The sequence below is a fragment of the Liolophura sinensis genome, chromosome 6 (assembly GCF_032854445.1).
Source record: "Liolophura sinensis isolate JHLJ2023 chromosome 6, CUHK_Ljap_v2, whole genome shotgun sequence".
Taxonomy (NCBI): domain Eukaryota; kingdom Metazoa; phylum Mollusca; class Polyplacophora; order Chitonida; family Chitonidae; genus Liolophura; species Liolophura sinensis.
The window spans coordinates 20,817,971-20,836,402 of NC_088300.1; the positions used below are offsets into that span (position 1 = coordinate 20,817,971).

An 18,432-nucleotide genomic window follows, 5' to 3' on the forward strand; every position below is an offset into this window, starting at 1 on the left:
CCTAACTAATAAGTGTGTGTAGGAAAATGCCAAAAATTCATATGAAATTGCTTGGCACGACTAAGTCACCATAGTCTAACTCTCTCTGGTTTCTTTCATTAAAAGACATATTTTTAGCGTCTTCACTTCACTGATGTATTATTCGCTAGTACTTAAGGTAGACCTACATGTATTTAATTATATTACGGCCGGTGCTCACGTTTTTGGGCGGAGGAACAGTCGTACCTGACCAGGTACCAGGAGAACCGAATCTGGATTCGAACCTGCTTCCTCATTGGTTAATTATTGGAGAACTGTGGGCCTAATTGGACATTTCGTGAAACAGATAGGCTACCACATTTCCTATCATGCTTTTGAACGGCGCAGTCACTGGGCCTGTATACAATGGCCGACCGGGTAACCGAGAGGGTCAGTTTTGTATAAAGGGAAGACCAGGTTGTTTTCATGAATGGTGATGATCCAAGACTTATATTAACAAATTGACAATCTTGAAACTTTCTCTCTTCCGACATATTTACGCTCGAGGATTCACTTTAACATGGCTGCTTCAAGAGTAAGGGCTACAGAGTTAGCTCCCCTTATATTTTGGACGATAATCTATACACTTGGCACTCCTTAACTTAGTTAATGCTACAAATTTTCAAGAAATACTTATTGAAGGATTCCTCTGAAAGAACTAGTGCATACAGAAAAGTTTGTGTCAGTATAGCAAAATTTTCTATTCTTTTAGAGATACTTGTAGCTGTGCAGTTGTCACTGTTCAACACCTACTTGTTGTGTTTTAACTGTTTAACCGCAACTACAACAACAACAGAAGTTGGAGGCCTTATGCATAGGGTACAAATCACAGGCCTGTTGTGTGTCTTAACGTTAATTCAAGGGGCTTTGGACCTACACATGTGGGATATAACATTGTAGGCCTACATGCATGCATACCGCACCGGTATAATGTTTTCCTATATTACATGTAATTGATAATTGAGAAAAAGGTAGGCCTACCGGTAGCCAAAAGTCAAGCTTTCTCACACGTCTGATGAGTTGCCCTAGGCTAGAGTTGACCATCCCTTGCCTAATGAGGTAACAAGTTAAGTTAAATTAAATGTTTAAGTCTGATTAATTTGTTGAAAATAGCACTCAACGTCTGATTTAATGTAGCTGTTCAGGTAATGTTTGAATGTAGAGTTCGTCCAATAATAGCTAGAGCTGCAGCTTCTAATAGATCAGTCTGGACGTCTTTGAGGTATTATCAGACAAGATATGCAAGTTACCTTCACACAAAAGTGTGACTTCAATCATAAACGTGAAATATTCTTGAACAATAAATAAGCTTGTCATGAATGGTATAATTAAAAGCATAAATGCTGCAAAGAGTAACCAGAATGTTCTGATGGAACAGAGCAATAAACCTGAAGTTTGCCTGATGGCTACTCTGTCCACACCAGAACTCGATCAATGCATTTTGTGAATAACTATATCAAATAATAGTATCAAAGCATCTTTGCAGCAAAGAATAGTCTAAGTGTTTATCATCACCCTGAGCATGATTGTTTCTATTTTGTTTTGTTTAACAGTATGTTTTACAAGTAAATAGCAAAGTATGGAGCTGGTGGCAGTTCAAGTTAAATTAGGAAGTGAGAGATTTCAACTAAAAGGAGTCAACAGTGTGTACTTCTGATCTAGCTTGAGCGGAAGTCACAAAGATGGTCACATGCATAGGAGATCTACATATATGGACACTGCGGAACCAAACCATCATTCCAGGTAAGCACATTTATGTAGAGAAACAAATCATTCGTGAAGTTTTTATACGCCTTACTTCACCAATTTAAATGTGCCATGATATTTATTATAGCCACATGGACTGATAAGTGGAAAATCAAGAAGTCCTTCAGTACCATCTGCTTACCAAGAGATTTCACAATTTTTGAAGGCAATTATAGGCTTGCCCAGAAGTAATCTTTTATTGATTGTATATAAAGCTTTGCTAGCAGATCCTTTGTAGATACATGTACATGTAGTTGACTACCTTCTGGGGCAATTAGCTGTGCCTTTCCAGAATGTCAAGTATTGCAAATTATCTCTGTTCTCTGTCACATGGCTCTCAGTATTAATAAAATGTTTATGACCATAATTCAAGATCATCTCTGTTCATTCTTGTGTCTTATCATTCATAATTAATTTTATTCCAGATTCTCTCGTTGGATGTCACACGTATCATGATAAAGGGGAAAGTGGTGAGTATGTTACATTTCTTGCAGTTGGAATTAACCTTCATAGATAATATCATTAATACTGACTCCATCATATACATTGGTGCTTCTTAGGACCCGTCTGTGTGTTGTATTTAACATGTGGTGTTGTGGTCTAAAACCTGGGGTATAGAGCTACAACTACAATGGCCATTTAACTGACTAACACAGCTCATTTTTATTTGGTAAAGGATATGTCAGCACACATTGCATGATGTTGAGTTTAAATATGCATTTGATGCACTGGAATGGTTGGAAAGGCATGAACTTAGGTATTAATTTGAACCCAAAAGTTTTTTCTTTCTTTAAAATTTGCTTTAAAATATTGGTTTCTTTCATCTTTCTGATATAAACTGTCTATTATTATGTTTTTCAGTATCACCTCTGGAGCATCCTTACTATGAGGAAAGGCAGCAGTACTCAGAGAGTAAGTCACAGTGCGCGAGGAGTGAATTAACCAATGTTAAAATGATGGTTTCTTTCCCGATTTTGTGGCATTTTAAATGGCATCAATGATGAAACTTATGAAGCCTAGCAAATTATTTTTAGACATAAAGCTTTGCTGGTTTTGCCTAATTCAGGGTGTCAAAAGAAATTGTACATATACAAGCTCTAAATTTAGACAGCATCATGAACACTTATAGATGTTTTCTGTTGTTTATCATTTATGTACTCCCTCATATCTTGCAGTACAGAAAATTTTGTCTTGTTTTGTTTTTACGTGTTGCATTACATTTGCTCATGCACAGTGAATTGCTCCCCTTCAGGTCGAAACATTACATGGACTCCCAAAAACCGCCGCCCAGAGAAGCTGAGGGAATCATTAAAAGAGACTGAGGTATGTTTCTCATTCGTCCGCAAATAGTAGATTATTCTGCAATACATAGGATTAAAGGTGAAACTCTCAGTTAGATTGGACATTTAACCCCAACAGTTGTGTAATGCATTCCGTTAGATTGTAGGACCTAGTTGGTGCAAAGCAACTGTCAGACCTTGACCAAAGTTACATGTTCACATCCAGCTCCTGCTTCTTTAGCTGCAGCTTTATGGTAGGAGGCTTGTCAGGTATGTAGCAAAATATGAAGGTTCACTCCAGTTTCCTCCACCTATAAGCCTGATCACCTGCATGTAAGTGATTAACACTAATCAGGTAATAATAAATAAAATCATTTTATAGGCTGTTTCAAAATTGAACTTAAAGTTCTTGGACTCGTACAACATGAACATACTAAGTTTCAAGCCGAATGCACAATGAAAATTACATTCAACCTTGAGGTGATGTCATATGTCTGCAGGAATACCTGGCTCAGTTCCGCTGTGTTCAGTTCCGCTGGTTGTTATCTCATCACCTACAGGTAAGTCTTCATTCATCCTTACCTGAGTGTGGTCCAATGCTGAATAAGGTGTATGTTTTACTTTTACATCCTTACATTACAAGTGAGCTATAAGTTCCCGGCGAACTCCTCTGTTCTCCACAACTCAAATCTGATATACAAATGAGGAATGCTTGTATACAGAAGCTGCTTAAATGTGTAGTGTCTGAAAATGCTTAAATTATCACTGGTATAATGAAACAACACTCTTGAATTTGATAATCATAAAACAGGCATATCTTAGTTTTGCCTCCCTGTTTTGTAAGAGTATTTTAAACGTGAAAGTCTATCAAATTAACATTTGACTTATTTTGATACTGACTGCGTCTTTCTGCAGGTAGTGCTGAGCAATGGTTGTTTGATCACTTTCACTCTGTCAGGGGAGTCAGGGGATGTGGATAAGATTCTGATAGACAAGAGCCTGGTGGGCAAACTCAGCTCGGATGTGGCGTCTGATAGTGAGTGATATAACATGTGCTCTGATGCACAAGGTCAGGGATTCTGTCACTAGTATGAATTTTGTCTCATATGAGAGTTTTTTATCACACTTGGCAATATGCCTCTTTTCACACTTGGTAGTATGCATTTTATCATACTTGGCAGTATGCCTTATATCACACTTGGCAATATGCTTTTTATCACACTTGGCAATATGCCTCTTATCACACTTGGTAGTATGCATTTTATCATTCTTGGCAATATGCCTTATATCACACTTGGCAATATGCCTTTTATCACACTTGGCAATATGCCTTATATCACACTTGGCAGTACGCTTTTTCTCACTTATCAGGTTGCCTTTTATAACACTTGACAGTGTGACTTCTACCACACTTTGTAATGTACTTTAAGTGTAATACATGTACATTTTTGCAACACTCTTATTCAGCAGTGCCATAACCGAATGTTATCTTTGTTTGCCAGCGCTGGTCACAGACTTGTTTGTCCTCACTTCATACCCAGACAAGCCAAAGGTTGACTTTGTTTACTTCATGAAAAGACCAGCAGTTACTGAGATTAACAGAAAGCTGGAAAAACTTGCCTCCTGGGAACCTAAGGTTAGTATTTCTTTCTTAATAATTCTTCTTAATTCTTTGTGTGGATCCAAGTTACTTCTGCATTGAGATCATACCTCAAAGTATTATCGGGGAATAAAAACCTATATTGTGGGCATCTTTGTAAAGTTATGACATATGCATGTATATGTTGATATATAGCAAAAGTTAAATGTAAGCTGGTACATTTTCATGTGAATGATAACAATTGCATCATGGTCAGAGTCTACTGTTGTACCCATATCACAAGGTACATATATCAGACATCAGTGAAGGTATTCATAGATTAGCTCATGAAATTTTAACTGAGTCTCAATTAAATGTGCATGTATGTATCTGCGCAGTTATTTTGTTATTTTATCTTAATTTACAATATGCTATTACCTTCACATTGATCGGTAAGTGTCTGTATAAGAAAGGTAAGGATTCTTTTGTGTTGCTGCACACTTTGCTCATGTTATCCTCTCCTACTCTTCCTCAGGTAGTACAGCTGGAAATTCCTGGCCCCACAGGCAGACGACTCCAGAGAAAGCTCTCCTGCAATACTCACCAGGACAGCGTAGGTGTCAGAAGTGTGTGTGCGCACAAAATTTATATACATGTATATGTAATCAAAATGTAGGTGACCTGAACTCTCTAATATTAACATTTGTGTTCTTAAAGCTGTACATTTTGTCTATGTCAGTACATCAGCTTGAACATTTGTATTGTGTTTATTAAACTTAAGTTTTGTTGCTTATCATTGCTAGAGCCTCATGCAGTCATGACCTAACTTGACTTTAAGCTTGGGCCTTCAGCTGATGAGGTGGATGCTGCAGCAGGCTGTGGTAGTATGCTCATCATATTGATGTTATAGATGACCCAGCACTCTGCAGCTTCGCATTTGTTGCATCACAAAATCTCACATTATGATGTTTCACTTTTTGGGATGTCATTTCAACACATTGAATTCATCTATGTGAGCGTATGTTAATCGCATATGTTAATGATGTATGTCAGGTGTGCATGAAATACGAAGATGGCCTATTGAGGTACTGATTAAAGCAAAATTAAATACAGTACTTGGAAGTGTATTTACCATAAAACATTATGTTTTACTCAGGTGCTGATCTGGTGGCCGACGTCAAGTGAGGATGCCTGGCCATGGGCTCCTATCACTAGTGACAAGGAGAAAGGAAACATGGTCGTCCTCTCAGTGAATGGGTCAGTTCAGTTCTAGAGCACTTATAATTATCATAGTCCCAAAATACGGTGTAAATAAAGTTAGAACAATAAGTTAGAACTACTTATTTGGCTGCTGAATCTTACATGTGTTTTACGATACATAGCTAAAGGACAGCATTCTTCCACTTCCTACTTGTCACTGAGCTTAAAGCTTTGAATTCAGCTCTTACTGGCTTGTTTGAAGCCCTCATTTAGTACAATATGTTTGTGATGATTTTGTGACTCAGCCACTCATTTACGTAACATGTTATTGAGAAGTGTTTAAATCAGTGGTCAGATTAATAAGGGCCTCCATGGCTGAGGTGGTTAGCATGCCAGCAGTCGCTGTGAGTTCAAGTCCAGCTCATGCTGGCTTCCCCAGCTCATGAAATCTCCCAAGCTCTACCTGGTTTCCTCCTGCCATAATGCTGGCTGCTGTCATATAAATGAAACATTCTGAAATATTACATATATGGAAGGTAATTTTGTGTGTCACATCAAAGTTTATGTATGCAATTAAGTTTAGATGGTTTGATTAACTTTTTCAGCCCACGTGCAGAAGTGCTGACATATACAAGAACAGAGTTTGATCCTATTTATGCTACCTTCAGGTAGATGACCCATTTTGTCTCGTACTTTTTCATCTAGTGTTTTGTTTATAATGTTATTACACAACTAAGTGAATAGACATTGATGTATTGGGTATTGTGAGACCAGCATTGGGAATTTGGTACTTTTGTTAATCTGGCAAATAAACCATGAAGTGCAATGTCAGTAAAAGTAGAAAGAAGGTTAAAACATGGATATGTTTGATATCCTGTTCCAGCTCATTACATTCCAATCAAGTGTTGACTTTGGAAAAAACCCTGGGGTCTGGAGGGGAGGTGAATGTAGGGGCATGCAGCTATGAGATCAACAGGAGTAAGGTCAGTCATCAAGTTACAAATGTACATGTACCTATGATTGTCATTAGGAGTAAAGTCAGCCATCAAGTTCCATGTATTGATGGGGGTCATCACGAGTAAGTTCAGTCATCAAGTTACATGTATTGATGGGGTCATCATGAGTAAGTTCAGTCATCAAGTTACATGTATTGATAGGGTCATCATGAGTAAGTTCAGTCATCAAGTTCCATGTATTGATGGGGTCATCATGAGTAAGTTCAGTCATCAAGTTACATGTATCGATGGGGTCATCACTAGTAAGTTCAGTCATCAAGTTCCATATATTGATGGGGTCATCAGGAGTAAGGTCAGTCATCAAGTTACAAATGTACATGTACCTATGATTGTCATTAGCGGTAAAGTCAGCCATCAAGTTCCATATGTTGATGGGGTCATCACGAGTAAGTTCAGTCATCAAGTTACATGTATTGATGGGGTCATCATGAGTAAGTTCAGTCATCAAGTTACATGTATTGATGGGGTCATCAGGAGTAAGGTCAGTCATCAAGTTACAAATGTACATGTACCTATGATTGTCATTAGCGGTAAAGTCAGCCATGAAGTTCCATGTATTGATAAAGTCATCACAAGTCAGTTCAGTCATCAAGTTACATGTACCTATGAGATTAGCCTGAGACCTCGTTCTGAGGCCTTACATATACTGATACATGGGAACTGCTGGCTACCCTTAGCCCGAAAGCTCTGTGAAGCCAATTCCGGTATAATGCTTACAAAGAGCTACCCCCTTGTTCAGTTCTGATGCATGTGCGTTGCATGGTTTGCCACAATTGCTACTTGCCTTTACATCACTCCCCTGTAAATCTTAGATGAAGTTGAAAATAGGCACATATTTAGCAGGTTGCCGTGGACTGCCATGTTTTGAAACTCTGGCTCAGCAAGGCGCACATGTGCAGCAGTGATTGACCTTTCCGTGAAATTTAGAATGGAACAGATATGTACTGATTAGATCATCAGGAGTAAGGTCAGTCATCAAGTTACATGTTTTTATTAGATCATCAGGAGTGACATCTTTCATCAAGTCACATTCATCTATGAGATCATCAGTAGTGAGGTCAGTCATCCAGTTACATGTAGCTATGAGATCATCAGGAATGAGGTCAGTCATCAAGTCACATGTACATGTAGCTATGAGATCATCAGGAGTGAGTTCAGTCATCAAGTCACATGTAGCTTTGAGATCATCAGTAGCGAGGTTAGTCATCCAGTTACATGTAGCTATGCGATCGTCAGGAGTAAAGTCAGTCATCAAGTCATATGTACCATCGGGAGTGACATCATTCATCAAGTCACATGTAGCTATGAGATCATCAGGAGTAAGGTTAGTCATCAAAGTTACATGTACCTATGAGATCATCAGGAGTAAGGTCAGTCATCAAAGTTACATGTTCCTATGAGATCATCAGGAGTAAGGTTAGTCATCAAAGTTACATGTACCTATGAGATCATCAGGAGTAAGGTTAGTCATCAAAGTTACATGTACCTATGAGATAGTCAGGAGTAAGGTTAGTCATCAAAGTTACATGTACCTATGAGATCATCAGGAGTAAGGTTAGTCATCAAAGTTACATGTACCTATGAGATAGTCAGGAGTAAGGTTAGTCATCAAAGTTACATGTACCTATGAGATCATCAGGAGTAAGGTTAGTCATCAAAATTACATGTACCTATGAGATCATCAGGAGTAAGGTTAGTCATCAAAGTTACATGTACCTATGAGATCATCAGGAGTAAGGCTAGTCATCAAAGTTACATGTACCTATGAGATCATCAGGAGTAAGGTTAGTCATCAAAGTTACATGTACCTATGAGATCATCAGGAGTAAGGTTAGTCATCAAAGTTACATGTACCTATGAGATCATCAGGAGTAAGGTCACTCATCAATTACATGTATCTGATTAACAAAGAACACTATCATGAGAGTATTCAGGAATCAAGTGTAACTGAGAATTTCATGTCAGATTGTTGTCAATTGACAGTTGAGTCATGAGGAGGCAAAATAGCAGATTGTGACAATGTGGTGTATTTTGTGATTGACATTTTTGTACTTCAAGTCTACATGTGTGTTGACTTTTCTACCTATTCAGATCCAGAGAACTGCTGTGACAACAATACCCTTGAAGAGTGAGTGGTTTTGTCAGTTTACATTGCTTCATGTATGTATCACTTTGTATTGAAAGTAGCTTTATACATTTGAGATTCAGACACTGCAAAAATTTACAAGGGCTCGTATTAGTGTGTTTATATTGCTGTGACACTTGTGCCCTAAACAGGTGAATCTCTTTGAGTATATATAAATTAAGTTAATGACCTGAGGGCAGATGTCTCCTTCATGAAACTTTCATGTTGTGAAACTAGGTCTGTGGTTTAGTTTACTGTTTTCTACATTACCTTTTCACTAGGTGGAGTTGTGTGTCAAGGTAAAAACCCATCAGAAGAAAAGCTGGTGTTAGGATGTGAAGACGGAACCCTGGTAAGTCCCCTGGCATGGCTGCAGCACTCCATTGTGTGTATCTTCTGTTGTCTCTTGGTTACTATGACCATAGAAGCTGATTGTGTTGCATTCCTTTTAAGAACATGAATGGTTGAGATGAAAATTGAAATGGGTTCAGGAGATCAAGTCCAGCTCATGCTGGCTTCCTCTGTGGCCGTATGTGGGAAAGACCTGCAGCAACCTGCAGATGGTCGTGCGTTTCCCCCAGGCTTTTCCCGGTTTCCTCGGCGGGTTTTCTGGCTACATTTGTATAAATGAAATGTGTTTGAGTACGGCGTAAAACTCCAATCAAATAAATAAATAAATGGAAGTGATCTCAAAACTTGGAAACTTGCAAGAACATTATACATTGTAAACCTATAATGGATTGAACGCTCACACCAATATAAGTACTTTTGTGGTTGTATGTAACAGCGTATGATGAATCGGTTTGCACCAGGTCATTTTGGCAGTGAACCTTATATTTTGCCCTCCAGTTGTGCGTGGGAAGGTCTGGTAGCAACCTGCGTATGGTTGTGAGTTTCACCTGGGCTCTTCTTGGTTTCCTCCCACCATAATGTTGGGCCCCATAGTAAATATTAAATATTCTAGGGTACAGGATAAAACATCAATCAAATAAATAAGTAAATAAGTATATTTTACTCTTGACAGGTGTTATATGACTCTCAAAGAAAGGTCACCCAGTACACTCACACAGCCCTGGTAAGTCACAAGTTTGTGTTTATCTTCAGCCATATTATGGCATGCTTTAATCCATCTGTGAATGTGACATGCATCATAGTACACCATAAACAGATATTAGTTAATGGTTAAGCAGAAAAAAAATTACTCAAGTTGCATGTTTTATCTTTCTGTGTGTCCCTGTCTCTTCCCAAAATTTAGTTGTGCTAATTACAGGTACATGGGAAGATGCTATCTGTGAAAAGTTTTCTAGTTGATACAATTTGTTTTATTTCAGCAAACTCCATCTGTAATAGCCTGGCACCCAGGTGGGACCATTTTCTTTGTAGCCAGTGAAAGGGGAGAGCTTCAGGTAATAGCAAGAGGTTTGATTTTAAGTTAGGTATAAGTTTGCTGTTTTCTGGTTTTTAGAAATTAGAAAAAAGTAAACACTGGTTATATTGTTATTGTTCTGTATTAAATTCTTGTGTGTTCTCTTCTTCAATGGTATCTTCTGAGAGGAGGCAGAAGATATTTAATGTTGTTGGTTTTCAGTACAAATCAAACTTTTCCACCAGCTCTCCCAAAGCCTTAAGGATGTTATGATGTCAGATTAATGAGTATCAAAGCAATTCTTGTGATTTCTTGGAATTATTATTACTCGTGTGTGACTGGACACTGATGAATATATATCCTGAATTTTGTATGAATTGATTCGATTTATTTGTTTGATCGGTGGTTTATGGCATACTCAAGAATATTTCACTTATATGACCGTGGCCAGCATTATAGTGTGAGAAACCTGTGAATTCATTTAAATATATTCTTGCATTTATTTATATGTGATGTTTCTCTTTGTACAGCTGTTTGACATGGCATTATCTCCCCTGATGTTCCAATTGTTGACGGAGGACCCATGTCCACGGAGAGTCATCCAGCTGGGAACATTTTTCAGGTAAGACTGATAGTTTTTGGTCTACTTGCATATTAAATGCCAAACTTGTTGACATACTATGTTTATTTTACGTTATACATTATATTTTAAGTGAGACTTGTCTTATATAATAACTTTGTTGTCTGACCAAATCATAGTGAAATTCTTCATTGGTCTTGCATTTGTGATAATAAAATGTACATTGCCTATGTAGCATTAAGCCATAGTCATCCATTCCTCCAAATGTACATGTATGTAAATTTCTTTTAACACTTGTTCTGTAGGCATGAGATTGAAATATAATATTATTTTATGCTCAAGCCAATCTGCCACAAGATGTGTACTGTCAAACTATTGGGTAATGATTGTGTAAAAAGATTCCCTGTGGAGAATAGGTACACATTTTTGAATGATTAGTGTAAGATAAGCTTTGTTGTATGCAACGATGATATGTTTATTATTTTTTAATAATTATTCCTTAAAAATTTGAGAAAATATAATTAAATAGCTGTGTAATTTAAACATATATTTACAGGTATATTGATCTAATAAGGATAATGTGTGATGCTTACGTTTTCTTCAATATTATCCATGTATCATTGGTGTACAGCTTTTTCTGTATCAGTCTGTAGTGCATTCAAAGTCTGCATATCTTATTTGCTGCTCCTTTGGATGTCTTCAACAGTTTTGCTGTAAAAAGTGAACAAGAGGTAGTACTACTACAACATCTAGCTTACATATGTGACCCCACACAAAACAACAGAAATCCTATCAAGCTGTAATCTAGCTGTATCTGTTCTCATTTTCAGATCACCAGTGACTTTGACCCATATGCAGTGGTGTCCGTTCCGCACTGAAGTGAACAGTAATTCTACTGACTCTCTTGTTCTTAGCTTTGAAAGGTAAAGTAAGGATGGCTTTTCTGCTTCTTATTCTAGACTATTAAAAAGAGTGCTGATATCTGTTTTCAGTTATACTTTTATTAGTATGATTAGTGTTTTAAGTTGTTTTTGAAGATATTTCTCTTATGTCATGGTAATCTGTTTTGTGGGAGTAGGAAACCAGGGGAAGCACATACATGTATGGGACAAACTAGAGCTGCCTAATCATGATGTGCATTCAAAAACTCTGTCTTAGTGGGCAGGAAGTAATGAAGGGAGAACATGTTACTGGTACATCATTCAGTGGAAAATTCTCAAATAATAAGTGTTCAGAATCAGTGATCAAGGCGTTCACTCTAAGGGTCTGATCTCTCGTATATAGAGGCAAGAAGTTCTGTATCAAAATTGCCATTCGTCAGATTATCAGATTTATGGTTGTTTTGATTGATGATGTTTTTTTTTTTTCAGAGGTCCTGTCTCTGTGTTACAATTCAGTTTAGGGGTGCTGAGCCAGGAGAGGTTCTCAGCTGTGGAGTTGATAAAGGAATACATCAAGCACAAACAATTTGATGAGGTGAGTTGTTAGCCTCCAGTCATGGACATTAGAACATACATTATAATAAGCACATTGTGTGAAAATATGAAACAGTGAGGCTAAAACATAAAAGGCAAGATGGTAAAAAATAAAAATTAATTTATGTTGTCATGTTTATGACTGCAGTAATATGCATATGTCTTGTCAAAGGTTTCAAGGACCATCAGTCTGTTTCGCTTCACCACAACCCCTTAACCAATGAGGTGTTTTTGTCTTGGTTTGCCAGTGATTTGTGCACACATATTTGACATGTCCTTCATATTTATGATGAAAGAATTTCAAAAACATATACATGTATATTCACCAGTTTACTTTGTAAGTATATTGTTATGATGATAGTTGTCACGGTTACTGTTGTCAGGCTGTGAACCTGCTCTGCTGTCTGAACTGGGACACAGATGGCGCCACCTGTTACTTCTCACTCTCCACCATTATGAACCACATCCTGAGGATGCCACTGAATGCAGATCGGGAATGTAAGAGTTTTAACATTGTCTTCTTCGCAGTATAGATAGAACATACATGTAGAGGTCAGCTTTTCCATTAAGCACATTCAGCACATGTACATTTTTAAAAACTATGACATTTAATGATCAAGGTTATTTATTGTTTCATCATAATGCTAAATAAAAATGTAGCCTACAAAATGAATCTTTCATTGCACAGCACTTGGGTTATTGAGCATCAGTCATCCACTCTAGCTGTATTTCTGAAAGGTATCAATAATATCATAAGTTAGTTAACCAATGAATTGATTTTGATATGGCTGCTTTTTCAATGACTTTTCCAATGTGTTGAATTGTTTCTTAACATTTTTTCATTAGATCAGAAGAGCTGACTTTTGCAGTTATTAACAGAGAAGTTTGGACTATATTGATACGTTGTACAGAAATATGTGCATGCATATTTGCAATGTTGCCACCCAGACCCACTATATGGATAGGTTTTACAGAAATATGTGTATGCATATTTGCAATGTTGCTACCCGGACCCACTATATTGATAGGTTTTGCAGAAATATATGTATGCATATTTGCAATGTTGCCACCCAGACCCACTATATGGATAGGTTTTACAGAAATATGTGCATGCATATTTGCAATGTTGCTACCCGGACCCACTATATTGATAGGTTTTGCAGAAATATATGTATGCATATTTGCAATGTTGCCACCCAGACCCACTATATTGATAGGTTTTACAGAAATATATGTATGCATATTTGTATTGTTGCCACCTGAACCCACTATATTGATAGGTTTTACAGAAATATATGTATGCATATCTGTAATAATGCTACCTGGAACCCCATTATACCTACTGTCTCTCCTTACAGCTCAACTAGAGGCCTCCCTGGGTAGTTTCTATGCTCCAAAACAAGCCATCTCGGAGCTGACAATCCTGGAGTACAGAGACCCCATTAGTCGACTTGCACGACGATTCTTCCATCACCTTCTCAGGTAAGACGATGCCGAATGAACAGCCTTAATCTTAAATGGCACACACATGGGGAAAAGCATAAATTTCTCAGTTATAGTAAAGCCTAACACATCTTCCAGAAATTTCCTTTGTGGACATACTGGGTGAGCTGTATAATGCATTACACCTGAAAACAACTACCCATCCAACAGTTATATTGCTTAGTTGAAATCCACTTGTTCTGATTTGGTTGCAGCTTTTAAGTCTTCAGACTGATCATTCTCTTTCAATTATAAACAAATCACAATTTCAATTACAATAAGCACATGAGTCCAGCCCATGCAGAATTCCTCTCCAGTGGTACGTGCAAAGGTCTGTTCATGTATCTGCCTGTTTTTTTTCCCACCACAATGCTGGTATATACGTAAAATATTCTTGAATACAGCATAAAACACCAATCAGATAATAAATAGATAAATTTTAAGCACATGTTGCTTTCCATACATATCAAATGGCACCTACAACTTTTCTAAATAGGCTTTTTTCTGTGTTGCAGATATGCACGATTTGATAAAGCGTTTTTACTTGCTGTTGATATTGGCGCTCGGGATCTGTTCATGGTAAATGCTTAGCTAATGTCATATTGTAAATTTAGAGGTTTAAAATTTGAAGACATTTTTATAAAGTTTGACTGTTCGATTTTATCAGAGTTTAACTGTTATAAGTTTTTAATTGAAAGAAAGGCTTTTTACATCATGTTTATGTGTATAGATAAAATGCTGAAAAAGAAAACAAAGAAGACTGAAAGCAGTAAACAGATCTTGAATACGTGTGGAACAGCTGTTTATTCAGACTGCTGATTTGTGTACAGGATCTGCACTACATGGCCTTGGACAAGGGAGAGACTGCCTTAGCTGAGGTCTCCAGGCAGAAGGCAGAGCAAATCGAGACTGGCTCCTTGGGCACAGGTGAGTCGTAGGCATCTTGGAATGCTTTCACTTGAACCCACAACGATATCAGTGTCACAGTTCTTCTAACTGCATCTTTCCTTTACCTGTGTTGCACGAATTGCTGACAAACAAGTTTAAAAAATATGACAGTTGCAGTCAGTTTCATGCAGGTCATGAACCGCTTCAGTGGCCTAATGGTTATAAAGTCCTCCTCAAAGTCGGAATACCTTGAAGTCGGGTCATACCAAAGACTTCAAAAATGTTACTTGCTGCTACCTCGCTTGGCGCTCAGCAGTGAGAGGTTAGAGCAAAGAAACAGGACTGGTTGGCACAATGTCAGTATAATGTGACTGAGTGGGGTGTTGTGTCTGGCGTCTTCGGCATGATACTTCAGAGGTGGCAGCACTTTGGCAGCATGGACATGCCCTGCCACAAGAAGACACAGTATATATAAACATGCCTAATGACTCCTCATGGTCATATGGTTGAAAAATTGTTGAGTAAAACCCAAGCAGATGACATGAAATTGTTTTGTAAGATACATACACATACTATTTACCTATTATTAGGTATGGTTATGTGAGTGTAAAGAAGATATACCACTATATACCACAACATCTATCTACCACAATAGTTTAAAAGTGTTAAATCTAACACAAGTGTTTCCCCGAAGCAGAATCCTTGGATGGCTATGACGATGAATATGATGATGAACTATCATCAGGGGAGTTCACTGATGAAGGCCCACAGCACCCAGACAGACGGGCGGTCAGTCAGGTCAGTTGTGTACACGTCTTGATGGACTAGTGCTTTGAGCTAGATTCGAGGACAATTAAGAGGTCTATTAATGCAATGATTTTTTAATAATGCCATAGCTTTCATTGTTTCCCCGATTCCTGATTGTTTATAATTTCGATGTGCGTGTCCTGTAGCATAAAGTAAACTATATTATCAGTTTTCCAAATATGACTGGGCGCTCCTAGGCTGAGTATCAATAAAAGTCAGCTGCAGACTTGACAGGAGTAATTCCCTGTACCTGGCCAGATGTGGTAAGTTCTTCCACCCATAAACCCATGTATGTGACACATTCTTGAAGACAATGTGTGTTGTTAATCAAATTCATATAATTAACAGATTGTATTAATGTAATATACCTGCCTTTGTACCTTCAGCGAGGTGTCGGGTCTCACATGTGGCCAGGTCACCCCGCTGGAGGTCAAGCCTGCCACCCTCCTCACAAACCCCCAGGGGCTGCTATACAGGGGAGTCACTCCTCCCGACGGCATCAGGTCAGGCACAGCACAGAGAGGACAGCCAGAATGTATGTAGTTACATGTACTTACATAGTTATCTAGTTCGTCACTTATTTAAATGTTGTGTTTCTTTAATTGTTTGCTACATCAGTATTTATTCAGATGGCTGAGGTGTAACACTAGTCCAGTGAAAAAATTCATTAAAGAGTCACCTTTGTACCTCAGGCATAGTGTATATTAGAAGAAAGAAGTAGAAGTAGATTGAAGTAGAGTGATTCTTGCGGCAGTCCAAGGTGTGAAAAAACCTAATTTTATCGCTATGTGTACTCGGGAAAAGAAGTGGAGATCACTTCCAAAAAACGTAGCTTCTTGACAGGGCAGAATTTGAGATGAAAATTACACTTTCTCATAAAATTTCCAGAATAACTACTGGTATACAAAATAACATCAATAAGAGAACATCACATGCTGTTAATGTTGCAACCAGTCCACAGGTGAATGCTTGCGATCAGTGGTTAAGATAGCTGAGTAGTATGTAATATATAGGATACGTCTCTACGTTTTGTTTCCTTTGCTGTAGCTCACCCGATTACTTTCATCATGTTGAGGCTCAGTTGGCTGATGACCTAATTCAGGATTACACAGCTGCCCTGTTTGAAGATCACCCCTCAGCTAGTCAAGGTATGTTGCCGGATTTAGATGTTGTCAAGGCACGTTACCTGATCTAGAGATGAACAGCTGCTTGTTACAGAGCTGCCCTGTTTAAAATCACCCCTCAGCTAGTCAAGGTTTGTTACCTGATATAGAGGTCAACAGGTGCTGGTTACATGTCTGCCCAGTTTGAAGATCACCCCTCAGCTATTCAGTGGATGCTACCTGATATAGAGATGGTCAAGGTTTGTTACTTGATATAAATTTAGAGATGAACAGGCACTTGTTGCATGGCTGCTGTGTTTGAAGATCACCCCTCAGCTAGTCAAGGTATGAATACCTGATAGAGATGAACAGGTGTTTGGCACCTGCCCTGGTTGAAAATCACCCCTCAGCTAGTCAGGGTATTTTACCAGAAAGAGATGAACAGCTGTTTGAAGGTTACAAGTGGCATATAGATAGAATCTCCTGTTCAGACCATTGCCAAAGGGGTCAGTGTCTGTATGGAACTGATCAGAAGGCTGGAGAGGGGTATGGTCAAGTGATAAGGTGCTTGTCTTTCAGCCTGCGTCACACGAGGTGTGGGACCAAACCTGGTCTGTGATGGGGACTCTCGCCATTCATGTTGGCTGTTGTGATAATGAAGCAGTCAGTGGCACTCCTAGGGCTGATTACAGTTGTCTCCCAACAAAAGGGTGTGGGAAAATTTGTCAAGGTCTGTTATTTACCCGGGCACTCTTGTTTCCTCCTCCCACAAAACCACCTGCCATTTGTATATCAAAGTAAAATATTTTTGAGTATGGGTAATGCAGCAATCAGTAAATCAATAGCATTTTTTGTTTTGTTTGCAGGAAGTCAAGATGCAGCCAACCAAGAAGTAAGCTCTACACTTCACACTCAATTGTTCCAATACTATTGTGTCCTAAAACATGTTTTATGATTGAAGGTTTTGTTGAATTTCATATATATAGTAACGCCGACACCAAAACCATTGATACATTTGTATTATATTGGCTTAGTCATATTTCGGCTCAAACATGTCAATTGTTAAAATATTAACTTCAGTCAAGTTTTAATGAATAATGTCTAATATTCTATGCTTTTTCCTCAGGGTGGAGATGAAACCCCCAGTTCTATCAAAGTGGTGCACTTTGGACTAGTGTGATCTGGCATATGGTCAATAAGGTTTAGCATTGCATCCATGGAATGAGATAGTAGCCATGTACAGAATTATATTATGCTACCTCTGATTAGGATAGGTTCTTAAACTCAAGAAACACTTTTGAACTGTTATTGAAAGTCAGTTATGGTTGAAGCATTCCGTCAGGTTATATATGCACTGTTAAATTTTCTAGAATGACAGACAAGTTGATTTAATTTTTAACATCTTTATTTATAAATAATTGAGTCTCCTCCAAGACAGACATGGTTCTGCCGTCCAGTGTCCACGAAGAACTTTGTCTGCACTATGTCTCATGAACAGGTGGATTGATCTTCACTAAATTTGGCTTGAAGCTTTGTGACATGGTCTTTGAGAATGTATGACAATGTGTTGTTTCATTTGAAATTTGATGACAATGTGTGGTTTCATTTGAATTTGATGGTGTGGGTCTTGAGAACAGATCAACATTTGGCCTGTGCCAGTCCAGTTATCTGCATTTCGACATTGAAGCAGTCAAGAAGTCCTGGGTTGAATAATAAACTTTGGGTGTTACATTGGGTGTAAAAATTGATAATTCATTTGTACAGTGT

General features: G+C 38.1%; 1 protein-coding gene across 1 annotated transcript; it reads left to right on the plus strand.

The window, feature by feature from the left end:
* The first annotated feature begins 1,577 nt into the window (after positions 1 to 1,577).
* On the plus strand, positions 1,578 to 18,425 carry LOC135466526 (WD repeat-containing and planar cell polarity effector protein fritz homolog). The gene is made up of 27 exons (XM_064744055.1): positions 1,578 to 1,761; positions 2,190 to 2,234; positions 2,626 to 2,676; positions 3,017 to 3,087; positions 3,545 to 3,604; positions 3,960 to 4,080; positions 4,547 to 4,680; positions 5,159 to 5,236; positions 5,780 to 5,880; positions 6,429 to 6,491; positions 6,707 to 6,806; positions 8,931 to 8,967; positions 9,246 to 9,316; positions 9,989 to 10,039; positions 10,296 to 10,370; positions 10,861 to 10,952; positions 11,741 to 11,833; positions 12,281 to 12,386; positions 12,769 to 12,883; positions 13,744 to 13,867; positions 14,383 to 14,446; positions 14,698 to 14,794; positions 15,453 to 15,553; positions 15,949 to 16,097; positions 16,610 to 16,710; positions 17,532 to 17,557; positions 17,792 to 18,425. Exons 1-27 carry the CDS (start codon positions 1,701 to 1,703, stop codon positions 17,843 to 17,845), a joined length of 2,241 nt encoding a protein of 746 aa, XP_064600125.1. The 5' UTR covers positions 1,578 to 1,700; the 3' UTR covers positions 17,846 to 18,425.
* The last annotated feature ends 7 nt before the right edge of the window (positions 18,426 to 18,432 follow it).